We start from the raw sequence: 12,661 nt of genomic DNA, 5'->3' as shown, positions 1-12,661 counted from the left end.
AGGTGGGGGAGACTTAAAACTTGAGCCTACTCACAGTACACAGTAACACATAGCACAGTTCCTGCACCCACAAAATATGCTTTAATTACTGTACTAAGCAAGTCTATCAGACACATACAAACCTAAGCGCAAGAAAAAAAATTAAAACAAAAAGAAACTCCACTGCATAAGCTTTTCTAGGCACATCCTACCTTGAAACAGAATTTTACTAACATAGTCAATAACTACTTGGCAACCTGCAACTGTTGTACAATATAGCATAAAAGTTGCAGTCATCCGAAGCATGTCATATACAGCCAAAAGCACCCTGGTCAGAAAAATGTCATATACAGCTCAGCATACAGTGTGCCATGCTCAGGAGTATGTCATATAGAGCCCCACAAACAGAGATCACTGGTCAGGAGAATGTCAAATAGATCACAAACAAACAAATTATTGCCCAGCACCCTTACTAGCCAGCCTGCAAAACAACCAAATTGTCCCTGTCTAACAATATACATAAAAACAAAGGGTTTTGTTTGCACACATTTGCAAATACAGTATATACATAAGTCACAGTGCCCATGTCAAGGCTCCTCTGTGAACTGCGGTCCTAACTCTATAATTATGAGAGTCTCCTAAGTAGGAACACATATTGCAGTGGGCAGATTACAGACAGGTGTGCCAGGAGGGAGCCCACCCCTCCTTAAAGGCACAAGCATGCACCGGACACCCAGCAAGAGCACAATGGCAGTGATGGCGATGTGCCCCTGCACCCTTTTAGGAAGGGTGGGCTGCCTCCAGGCACACCTTCTCTTAATCTATCCCCTGCTATATGTTCTCCTACTTAGGAGACTCTCAAAATTATAGATTTAGAACCGCAGCTTGCTGCAAGAAATAAATTTGATATTGTGTGTAAAGGTCAAAAAGGACGAATGGAGTAAGACTTTTTGATTTGAGACCACTTTTTTACAGTATATAATGTTTGAATGGGGGATTTTACATACAGTAGTATTGCACTGGCATGGAAACTTTCCTAAGAAGAATTACTGAGAGCTTGTAATGAGCACCTAAATGTAAGAAAAAACATTCTTTGTGGTTGTAATGAATTACATGCTATTGAGTGAGATGTAATTATAACTGATGGCCAGTAGTTATAACCGCAAGCAATTAAGACATGCTTCATCTATGGTAGCATAGCAAAGCCTGATACATTGTAACTATGACACATAATAACTCTGAGCAGTTATCAGTGGAATCACTAAATGGTGAATGGCAATGCATTTATAAGGAGGTTGTGTCTGGTAACCCAACTCCCCTTGATCAGTGTTGTGGAAATAGCCAGTCTTAAAGTGGTTTGGTACCTAAAAATGAAAGTACATGTTATTAAAATCAACAGATAGCATACTTACCTAAACGAACCCTGAAAAAAAAAATATTATTTACTTACCTTTTATTTCTGATGTTTCAGCTGACTTCCGGGTTGTCCTCCCGTGGGAGTAGGCGTGGCTATCGTCCTCGCAATGGTCCCTGGGAAATTTGTAAGCTATTTCCCAAGAATCCATGGGGGACAATGAAATTGCGAAATCTCGCGAGATTTCGTTAGGACGCCGGTCACGTGACGAGGACGTGTACGAATTTGCCATTTTTAAAGTGGGCAGGCAGCTGTATCTGCCATTACACTGCTCTCACTGAGCATGTGCAAGATGGAGCGGAGCATGCTGGGAGCCAGACGTCATCATATACCAGGAAGTAAATGCCTGTGGGCTTCAGACGCCCACAGTTAAAATGGAAAACGCCAGAGCAGGTTTTTATAAGTCATCCTGAGGAAAAGATTCGTCGCGCCGGGGGTCAAATAAACACCGGACGTGGATGCCAATCGAAGGTAGCACTCGCCCACCTGTGAGACAGGTAAGAAAAAAAAAAAAAGAGCGGAATCCCACTTTAAGGGAGATCACAGAAGACCACATAGCGAGAACGCCAAGGTCACAAAGAGCCAAAATGGTAATTTATTTTTGACACAGATTGCAAAAAGTTTGACGCTTTCCACTTTGCGATAGTTGTAGAGATTGAGATAAAATCCTAGTTAAAATCAGTCTGTTCATCTCTAATAATGAACCATGTATCTTCCTCGGTAAAATCATAGAGAGAATAGCCTGCATTATGGTATACACAGCTCATACAACAGTTTTGAGTACAAACTTTTATTCTACTTTGTTATAAGGGAGGTTTGGTACACAGAGATGGAGTCTAATCTTAAACCTGGAACACATTATATGTTTTTTTTGTTAAACCCAGTGGGCTGAATGAAAACAAAAATTTACAGATTGCTGTGCTAACACGAGCAATGTTAGTACAGCGATCTCTACCGCTGCGCTATTGTGTTTTGCCAGGGGGACCACCCTCCTACTAGAACACACCGATCAGCTCTCACTGCCATTGGCTGCCAGCACTGATCGAATGCTGGTTTTCCAGCATGCCCATTCAATGGAAGCCAATCATGAGAACGGCTTCTGCTGGACCGGGATCTGTGCACATGGGCTGAAAGCTAGCCGATTTCTGCCAAACTGACCTTTTCCAGACAATTTTCAGCATTACTCAAGAAATTCTGCTAATATGTGGTCTTTTATTTTCTTTGTGAAAACAGCTTGTGCTAATATCAAAACATGTTCATTACATAAGTTTAGGTAGATATACATTTCGCCAAATACCCCACTACTTTCCTATTTTACTGGCTAAATGTGTATATGATAAAGCTGGAACAAAAAAAAAGGAAGATTGGTTCTGATGGATATACAGTAAGGTGTGTTTTCCTTCAAAGTAGCAGGTCCGTGATGAAAATATACAGTGGTGTGAAAAAGTGTTTGCCCCCTTCCTCATTTCCTGTTCCTTTGCATGTTTGTCACACTTAAGTGTTTCGGAACATCAAACCAATTTAAACAATAGTCAAGGACAACACAAGTAAACACAAAATGCAATTTGTAAATGAAGGTGTTTATTATTAAAGGTGAAAAAAAATCCAAACCATCATGGCCCTGTGTGAAAAAGTGATTGCCCCCCTTGTTAAAACATACTATAACTGTGGTTGTCCACACCTGAGTTCAATTTCTCTAGCCACACCCAGGCCTGATTATTGCCACACCTGTTCACAATCAAGGCATCACTTAAATAGGAGCTGCTTGACACAGTAAGGTCCACCAGAAGATCCTTAAAAGCTACACATCATGCCGAGACCCAAAGAAATTCAGGAACAATTGAGAAAGAAAGTAATTGAGATCTATCAGTCTGGAAAGGGTTATAAAGCCATTTCCAAAGCTTTGGGAATCCAGCGAACCACAGTGAGAGCCATTATCCACAAATGGCGAAGACATGGAACAGTGGTGAACCTTCCCAGGAGTGGCCGGCCGCCCAAAATTACCCCAAGAGCGGAGCGACGACTCATCCAAGAGGTCACAAAAGACCCCACAACAACGTCCAAGGAACTGCAGGCCTCACTTGCCTCGGTTAAGGTCAGCGTTCATGCCTCCACCATCAGGAAAAGACTGGGCAAAAATGGCCTGCATGGCAGAGTTCCAAGGAGAAAACCACTGCTGAGCAAAAAGAACATCAAAGCTCGTCTCAATTTCTCCACAACACATCTTGATGATCCCCAAGACTTTTGGGACAACATTCTGTGGACCGATGAGACAAAAGTGGAACTCTTTGGAAGGTGTGTGTCCAAGTATATCTGGCGTAGAAGGAACACTGCATTTCATAAAAAGAACATTATACCAACAGTAAAATATGGTGGTGGTAGTGTGATGGTCTGGCGCTGTTTTGCTGCTTCAGGACCTGGAAGACTTGCTGTGATAAAAGGAACTATGAATTCTGCTGTCTACCAAGAGATCCTGAAGGAGAATGTCCGACCATCTGTTCGTGTACTCAAGCTGAAACGAACTTGGGTTCTGCAGCAGGACAATGATCCTAAACACACCAACAAGTCCACCACCGAATGGCTGAAGAAAAACAAAATGAAGACTTTGGAGTGGCCTAGCCAAAGTCCTGACCTGAATCCTATTGAGATGTTGTGGTATGACCTTAAAAAGGCCGTTCATGCTCGAAAACCCTCTAATGTAACTGAATTAGGACAATTCTGCAAAGATGAGTGGGCCAAAATTTCTCCAGGACGCTGTAAAAGCCTCATTGCACGTTATCGCAAACGCTTGGTTGCAGTTGTTGCTGCTAAGGGTGGCCCAACCAGTTATTAGGTTTAGGGGGCAATCACTTTTTCACACAGGGCCATGATGGTTTGGATTTTTTTTCACCTTTAATAATAAACACCTTCATTTACAAATTGCATTTTGTGTTTACTTGTGTTGTCCTTGACTATTGTTTAAATTGGTTTGATGTTCCGAAACACTTAAGTGTGACAAACATGCAAAGGAACAGGAAATGAGGAAGGGGGCAAACACTTTTTCACACCACTGTAGTGTGGGTAGACCTTGTTCTGGTCCTAGACTGCTACCATTCTGAGAACAACAAAGGGAGCATCAGGTACAGCCAATGCATTTCCAGGGAAAAGCCTTCCCCTTCTTTATGGATAATGTAAAAAAAAGAAAAATAATAAAAATTAAACAATTATCTCATGCTAACTCTGTAGTGATACAAGTCAATAAAATCTATATAGCAAGAAAGTATCCATAAAACATCCATAACATGGTGGTCAACCCAAATAATCCGATGATCAAGATGATTCAATATTTGCATAAAATATTATATAATACATAATAAATAAAGTATATGTATTGTAAAAACAAGAGCCTAGCACTATTTTAAGTTAAAAAGTTAACATGCATGGAAATAATAGAATAATATGTTTTACTGTCTTGTCTGTTTATTCTATATAAAAAAATGACTGCATGATATAATCTATATATCTTTACCTTGCTAATGTCTTTATTTTTATGTCTGATTCCAATTCCTATGACTTTCCCCCTCAATGGTTCTTTATATGTATAAAATGATTCTACTTGGTTTGTTCCTACTCCAAGTAGTTAATTTTCTCTGTAGCAGAGAAATACATGTAACGTTGTACTTTCCCACCCTCCCAGGTCCTGACTCACCTGCGTTTCATGTCTCACCTATGTATCGGGGTTCTGATTGGGCTACTGTACCTGAACATTGGGGATGATGCCAGCAAAGTGTTCAATAACACAGGCTTCCTGTTCTTCTCGATGCTCTTTCTTATGTTTGCAGCTCTCATGCCCACTGTACTTACCTGTAAGAGCAACTGTGATATGATCCTCTATATTTGTCTTCTCCCTGTAACTAATTTATGTTTCGTTATGTATTTCATTTGACCTCCTCTTTTCATACCATGGTTCACCTTTTATTTTGTCCATTCTTTTATTATTAGTGTATTTCACTTTCTGATTTTCCAGTCGTTTTACTTCATCCCCACTCATTTCTTTCATCCAAGGTTTTCAGTGAGTCTTCCCTGTCCTTCTTTATCACAGTATTGATTATTTATTCCACAGTTCCCCTGGAAATGTCTGTGTTCCTTAGGGAACACTTGAACTATTGGTACAGCCTGAAAGCTTATTATCTGGCTAAGACAATGGCGGATGTCCCCTTTCAGGTAATATATGCTTTGTTCTTGGGTTTCTTAGGATAAATATTTACTTATATTAATCACTTCAGCCCCGGACCATTATTCTGGCCAAAGACCAGACTACTTTTTGCGATTCTGCACTGCGTTGCTTTAACTGACAATTGGGCGGTCATGCGACATGGCTCCCAAAGAAAATTGACGTCCTTTTTTTTCCCACAAATAGAGCTTTCTTTTGGTAGTATTTGATCACCCCTGCGGTTTTTATTTTTTGCGCTATAAACAAAAATAGAGCATCAATTTTGAAAAAAACGCATTCGTTTTTACTTTTTGTTATAATAAACATCCCCCAAAAATATATAAAAAACATTTTTTTCCATCAGTTTAGGCCCATACGTATTCTACATATTTTTGGTAAAAAAATCGCAATAAGCGATTATTGATTGGTTTGCGCAAAAGTTATAGCGTTTACAAAATAGGGGATAGTTTTATGGCATTTTTATTAATATTTTTTTTCTTTACTAGTAATGGCGGCGATCAGCGATTTTTATTGTGACTGCGACATTATGGCGGACACATCGGACATTTTTGACACATTTTTGCGACCATTGTCATTTATACAGCAATTACTGCTATACAAATGCAGTGATTTCTGTGTAAATGACACTGGCAGTGAAGGGGTTAACCAGTGGGTGGCAGTGTAGGGGTTAAGTGTCCCTAGGGGTGTGTTACTAACTGTTGGGGGCTGGGCTTTCATTTAGTGAACACTGATCTCTGCTCCAATCACATGGAGCAGAGATCAGCATCACTTGTTGCTAGGCAGAATGGGGAGATGCTGTTTACAACGGCATCTCTCCGTTCAGCCGCCCCGTGAAACGATTGTGGGTATGCCGATGACGATCGAGTCCGCAGGACCCGCGATTGGACTCACGGGGGTCCCGACCAGCACGCGAGCGCACCGCCAGCGGCACGCTCGCGATGGCAGGGAAATTAAAGATTGGACTACCTGTACGCCAATATGCCTGCCCGTGCCATTCTGCCGGCGTACATCGGCGTGCGCTGGTCGGGAACTGGTTAATAGAGATATATATAATAGAGATATATTAAAAACCATAGTTGATGTGAATAATTCCATGGATTAATTGAAGAGATTAAAGCTGAAGTTTAGATTTGGATGTTTTTACACATTGGTCCACCTTGGAGCAATGTAAATCTGTATGAAACATATCTGTGGGATTCCTGTGGAAGCTGGAAATCACTGTAGTTGGCACCACTACTACACTAGTTTCTGGTTCCCATACCGAGTGTCTGCTGTGCTGCATTGTGAACACAGGAGGTGGTTTGCTTGGCACGGGCACCATTCAGGAAACACTTTGCATTCTGTGGAAGCTGTAAAACACTGTGGTAGCCCTGCGATCTATCGAGTGCTACTCAGAGAATAACTTGCATTTCTCTCTATAAATGTTCTCTGACAGGGCAAAGTGGAAATACGGGGTGGTGATGTCACAATCTCCACCATATCTAGTCCAAGAACACTGAATAATCATTGAAAAAATGCAAAGTGTTCCCTGAATGTTGCCTGTGCCAAATAGTTCAGTAAACAACAGGACAGCCTTTTAAAACGGGACCTGGAAACTGGTGGAGATCATTGTAGTAACAGTATTTACTACAGTGATTTTCAGCTTCCAAGCTGGACAAATGTAACTATATGAAACATGCCGTACCCAGAATTTAGCTTTAAATTTATAAGTATCGTGTAGATTACCTTTGTCTTTACGCTAAAATATTGCTATCTGTGTAACTCTAGGACATTTATGGCACAGAGCTCTGCATAAATGAATACACCCCTTTTGAAAAGGAAAATTTTAAGCAATATCTTAATGAACGCAAGAACAATTTCCAAAATATCGATAAAACTGAGTTTTATAGAACATTTGTTTAGTTCGACCTTACATGAAAGTAAGGTTAATAATATAACTTGGATTACAAAATCTTCATCTTCAGTTTTACTCAAATTAGTTGATGCAAAAATGAATACACCCCAGTGGCAGCCTATCCATTAGGGGAGCCCGGGCACCGCCCCCTATTTCCATGGCACCCCCTATATGTATAATGGATAGATTCATGCATAGCATGAATCTATTCACAGTCGCTGTTAATGCTATTAATGCTTCTGGCCCCTTTCAGGACACCGGCCGCAAGAATTACAGTGGTGGGGTGTTTTCTTTTTAAGCACCTGCTTAGCGCCATAGGCGCTAATAGGCTTCAAAATAGCGTGAGCGCAGAGCATTGCAACATGAGCACACCCAGGTGTTACAACTGTGAATTAATATTCATTGTTGTAACACTGATCCTCAACCTGGCCAATCAGAAACAGGTCTGAGGCCAGCCTGCTGACCAACTGCCAGGGGGGTTGGGGGTGGTACTGTTTATCCCCCCCCCCCCCTCAAAAAAAACAAAAACAAATTACCACTGGCCGCCACTGATAAACCCCACAACAAAAACAACTACATCTAGTATTTTGTATGACCTCCATGATTTGTAAGGACAGCACCAAGTCTTCTAGGCATGGAACGAACAAGTTGGCGGCATACTGCAACATCTATCTTTTTCCATTCTTCAAGAACTACCTCTTTTAGAGCCTTAATGCTGGATGGAGAGTGATGCTCAACTTGTCTCTTCAGAATTCCCCATAAGTGATCGATTGGATTCTGATCAGGAGACATACTTGGCCACTGAATCACTTTCACCCTGTTCTTCATAAATATAGCAGTGGCCTTAGATGTGTGTTTTGGATCATTGTCAAGTTGGAAAAGTGCACGGTGACTAGGGATGAGCTTGGTGTTCGACTCGAACATTGGCCGTTCGTCGAATTCAGAACTTTGTGGACCATTTGCACCAAATTTCGTGTGGCACGAACGGTCCGCAATGCACTACACCATCGCAGTGCATTGCTGGCTCATGATTGGCCAAGCATGCACCGTGACCCCGCATGCTTGGCCAATCACAGCGCCGGCAGCGAGGAGAGCCATAATTGGCCACAGGCAGGATGCCTGTGGCCAATTATAGCTCAGGAGGTTTAGTACACGCCCCACACTATATAAGGCTGCCAGCCTTGTGTAGTGTGTTCCGGCGTGCAGGGAAAGAGCTAGATAGGCAGGGACAATGTGTTCTTTTCTCAGGCATCTTAAAGTTTAAAGTGGTGTTGTGTGCCTCCAGCACAGTATACACCTGTATCTACCCTTTATTGCTGGTGTTCTATAATAAAGGCATCTGCAGGAGCTAGTGGGTGACGTGTGCCTCCAGCACAATATACAGCTGTATCTACCCTTTATTGCTGGTGTTCTCTAATATAGGCATCTGCAGGAGTTAGTGTGTGTTGTGTGCCTCCAGCACAGCACAGTATACACCTGTATCTACCCTTTATTGCTAGTGTTCTCTAATACAGGCATCTGCAGGAGTTAAAGTGGGTGTTTTGTGCCTCCAGCACAGTATACACCTGAAGATACCCCTTATTGCTGGTGTTGTCTGTTGCATATCTTGCATATTAGCCTTTAAAATTAGCACTTTTGATTTAGAACGTTTGAGTCCCATGGACTTTAATAGGGTTCTAAAGTTCGTACGAATTTTAGGTCCGTTCGGAAGTTCTGGTGCGAACCGAAACGGGGGGTGTTCGGCTAATCCCTAATGGTGACCAAGGGCACAGAGTGATGGTAGCATCTTCTCTTTCAATATAGAGCAGTAAATCTGTGAATTCACGATACCATCAATGAATTGCAGCTCCTTGACACCAGTAACACTCAAACAGCCCCACTGAAGGACACTGCCACCACCAAGTTTCACTGTAGGCACCATGCATTTTTATTTGTATTCCTCATCTTTGTGACGCCATACAGTTTTGAAGCCATCAGATCCAAAAACATTTATCTTGGTCTCATCACTCCAGAGTACAGAGTCACAGTAGTCTTTTTTCAGCATGGGCCTTGGCAAATTCTAGGCTGGCTTCTTTGTGCATGGGCTTTAGGAGAGGCTTCCTTCTTGGAAGACCCCCATGCATGCCATTCCTCTGCAGTGTACGCCCTATTGTGTCACAAGGAACAATCACCCCAGTTTGGCTTTCTACTTAACTATAGTGAACTTGCATGGTGATTTTCTTCAACCCTTCTCAGCAGAAGATGCACCTGTGGAGGTAATAACTTCCGTGGATGGCCTGGACGTCTCTGTGAGATGGTTGTAGTTCCATCTTTTTGTTAATTTTTTAAATCACTTTTGCTGCAGTATTGTGACTACTAAGTAAAGCATTGCTGATCTTCTTGTAGCGTTCACTTTTTTTTTTGTATGAAGAGATTATTTTCTTTCTCAGGCCTTGTGACGTTTCTCTTCCATGTGGTGCCATTGCTGAAAGCATAAAATGTGAAGGATCAACTGTCTGCTGGACACCTGTTTAATGAATAATTAGACTTACCTGTAGTAGTAGTTATAGTTGTTAACCACTTCATTACCCGCATATTGTCATACGACATCTGCAGGTGGGATCTCCCATCATGGGCTGGCGTCATATGATGTTCTCAGCTTCCCGGTGGTATAGGGGGCACGCGCGCACGTGCCGTGTCACTCGGAAGCTGATTCGCATGCCTGGCGGCCTCAATGTCTGCCGGGCACCCGCGATTGCGGGTGACATAGGTTGGGTGACAGGTCGTGTGTTTCTAGTGTGTTTCTAGTATATAGGAACACCGATCGGTCTCCTCCCTTAGTCAGTCCTATCCCCCCACAGTTAGAATCACTCCCTAGGTAACACATTTAACCCCTTGATCGTCCTCTAGTGTTAACTCCTTCCCTGATAGTGACATTTACACAGTAATCAGTGCATATTTATAGCACTGACCGCTGTATAAATGTCAATGGTCCCAAAATAGTGTCCGATGTGTCCAACGCAATGTCACAGTCATGATAAAAATCGCAGATCGCCGCCATTACTAGTAAAAATAAATAAATAATAAAAATGGCATAAATCTATCTCTAACTTTTGCGTAAACCAATCAATATAAAAAAAAATATTTGGGTAAAGTGTTGCATGACCGCACAATAGTCATTCAAAATGTTACAGCACTGAAAGCTGAAAATTGGCCTGGGCAGGAAGGGGGTCAAAATGCCCTGTATTGAAGTGGTTAATTAAGATTTTGTCATCTAAGATGTAACTTTGCCCCTAAGACTTTCATTGAGGTGTATTCATTTTTGCAATGTCGTCTTAAATTAATTTGTTAGGAAAAATACTTTTTTTGCATATGCAAATATAACAAATCTTGGTTGCAATCAATGCCCCACATTTGTTGGAGTATTTTGTAGTATAGTGCAGTGTTTCCCAACTCCAGCCCTCAAGGCACCCCTGCAGGTCATGTTTTCAGGATTTCCCTCAGATGAAACAGCTGTGGTAATTACTAAGGGAGTGGAACTGTGCAAAATAATGGAAAACATGACCTGTTGGGGCGCCTTGAGGACTGGAGTTAAGAAACACTGGTGTAGTGTCCCATAGAAAATGTTGATTCTGAATGGAAAATAAAGGTTTTCTGACAAATCTGTTGGGGTGTACTCATGTATGCAGAGCACTTTATATCATTAGGAGGAAACAGATACACAATATTGGTATAATGTTCAGCGCTAAATCATCTGATGAAAAAGATGAAATTTTCAAATTTTCATGAAATGGCATGCATGTGCACGCTGATACATAAAGGTGCAACCTTGTGAATGGTGAGTAGATTGAAAGTTCTGGGGGTTGAACCCTTAAAAATGACAGTCTCTAAAAAAAAGTCTCTAAATGGAGGCTGTAGAGCAGGGATATGCAATTAGCGGACCTCCAGCTGTTGCAGAACTACAACTCCCATGAGGCATAGCAAGACTCTGACAACCACAAGCATGACACCCAGAGGCAGAGGCATGATGGGACTTGTAGTTTTGCAGCAGCTGGAGGTCCGCTAATTGCATATCCCTGCTGTAGAGGGAGCCCTGGACCACTCCCACCCAGAGACATACAGCTGGGGTCTCCACGAGGCCTACCGAGGCTCCAGCTGTAGCAAACACATGGCACTTGTGGATCCCTCAATATAGACCTCCCGGCGGTCCTCCTGTGCTCCTGTGACTGCTTGTGGAAGCTCCCACTCGCTTTACCACTCTGCAAGAGCTCCAACATTGTTCACACAAGTTTTTAGTGTTGTTTTTACCTATATACTGAATAAATATCCTTATTCTGTAAAGGATTGGCTTGGTGCTTCTTTCTCCTTCTTTCACTTTATATCATTACCTTTCCATTGTCATTTTAAGTGTTTAAATATTATCAATTGCTCCAAAATCGAAAAAAAAGCAAACAATTATATAATATAGGCTGAAAGATAATTATAGAGGACAGAAACATACAAAGACCGTGGGCAGAATCATACAAATATGTATTTTCTTTCTCTGTCTAGTGACGAAACGGTGATTAACCACTTCAGCCCTGGAATAATTTACCCCCTTCCTGACCAGAGCACTTTTTGCGATTCGGCACTGCGTCACTTTAACTGACAATTGCGCGGTCGTGCGACGTGGCTTCCAAACAAAATTTACGTCCATTTTTTCCCCCAAATAGAGCTTTCTATTGGTGGTATTTGATCACCCTTGCGGTAATTTTTTGTACTATAAACAAAAAAAGAGCGACAATTTTGAAAAAAAAATATTTTTTACACTTTGCTATAATGAATATCCCCAAAAATATATGAAAAAACTTTTTTTTCCCTCAGTTTAGGCTGATATGTATTCTACATATTTTTGGTTTGCTCAAAAGTTATAGCATTTAAAAAATAGGGGATAGTTTTATGGCATTTTTATTAATAATTTTTTACTAGTAATGGCAGCAATCAGTGATTTTTGTCATGACTGCAACATTATGGCGGGCACATCGGACATTTTTGGGACCATTGTCATTTATACAGCAATCAGTGCTATACAAATGCACTGATTCCTGTGTAAATGGCACTGGCAGTGAAGGGGTTAACCACTAGGAGGCAGTGTAGAGGTTAAGTATGTCCTGGGGAGTGTTTCTAACTGTGAGGGGGTGTG

The 12,661-nt window shown here is 41.6% G+C and overlaps 1 protein-coding gene and 1 long non-coding RNA gene across 3 annotated transcripts in view; one reads left to right on the top strand and one right to left on the bottom strand.

Moving 5' to 3' along the window:
* LOC143933790 (uncharacterized) overlaps positions 1–11,509 on the bottom strand; it is a 283,408-nt gene extending 271,899 nt beyond the window's left edge. The window contains exon 1 of the long non-coding RNA XR_013263150.1: positions 11,422–11,509. This is a non-coding gene — a long non-coding RNA (uncharacterized LOC143933790). The remainder of the gene's footprint in view (positions 1–11,421) is intronic.
* ABCG4 (ATP binding cassette subfamily G member 4) overlaps positions 1–12,661 on the top strand; it is a 104,091-nt gene that overhangs the window by 77,456 nt on the left and 13,974 nt on the right. For both annotated transcript variants that reach the window (XM_077456820.1, XM_077456819.1), the window contains exons 11-12: positions 5,070–5,238; positions 5,496–5,596. In XM_077456820.1, coding sequence (XP_077312946.1) covers positions 5,070–5,238; positions 5,496–5,596 — 270 coding nt within the window. The remainder of the gene's footprint in view (positions 1–5,069; positions 5,239–5,495; positions 5,597–12,661) is intronic.

Source organism: Lithobates pipiens, unplaced genomic scaffold (assembly GCF_037356315.1).
Source record: "Lithobates pipiens isolate NorthernLeopardFrog02 unplaced genomic scaffold, aLitPip1_a1.2 Scaffold_27, whole genome shotgun sequence".
Taxonomy (NCBI): domain Eukaryota; kingdom Metazoa; phylum Chordata; class Amphibia; order Anura; family Ranidae; genus Lithobates; species Lithobates pipiens.
Note: the sequence above shows the minus strand (reverse complement) of the source record. Positions and strands in the feature narration are given on the sequence as shown.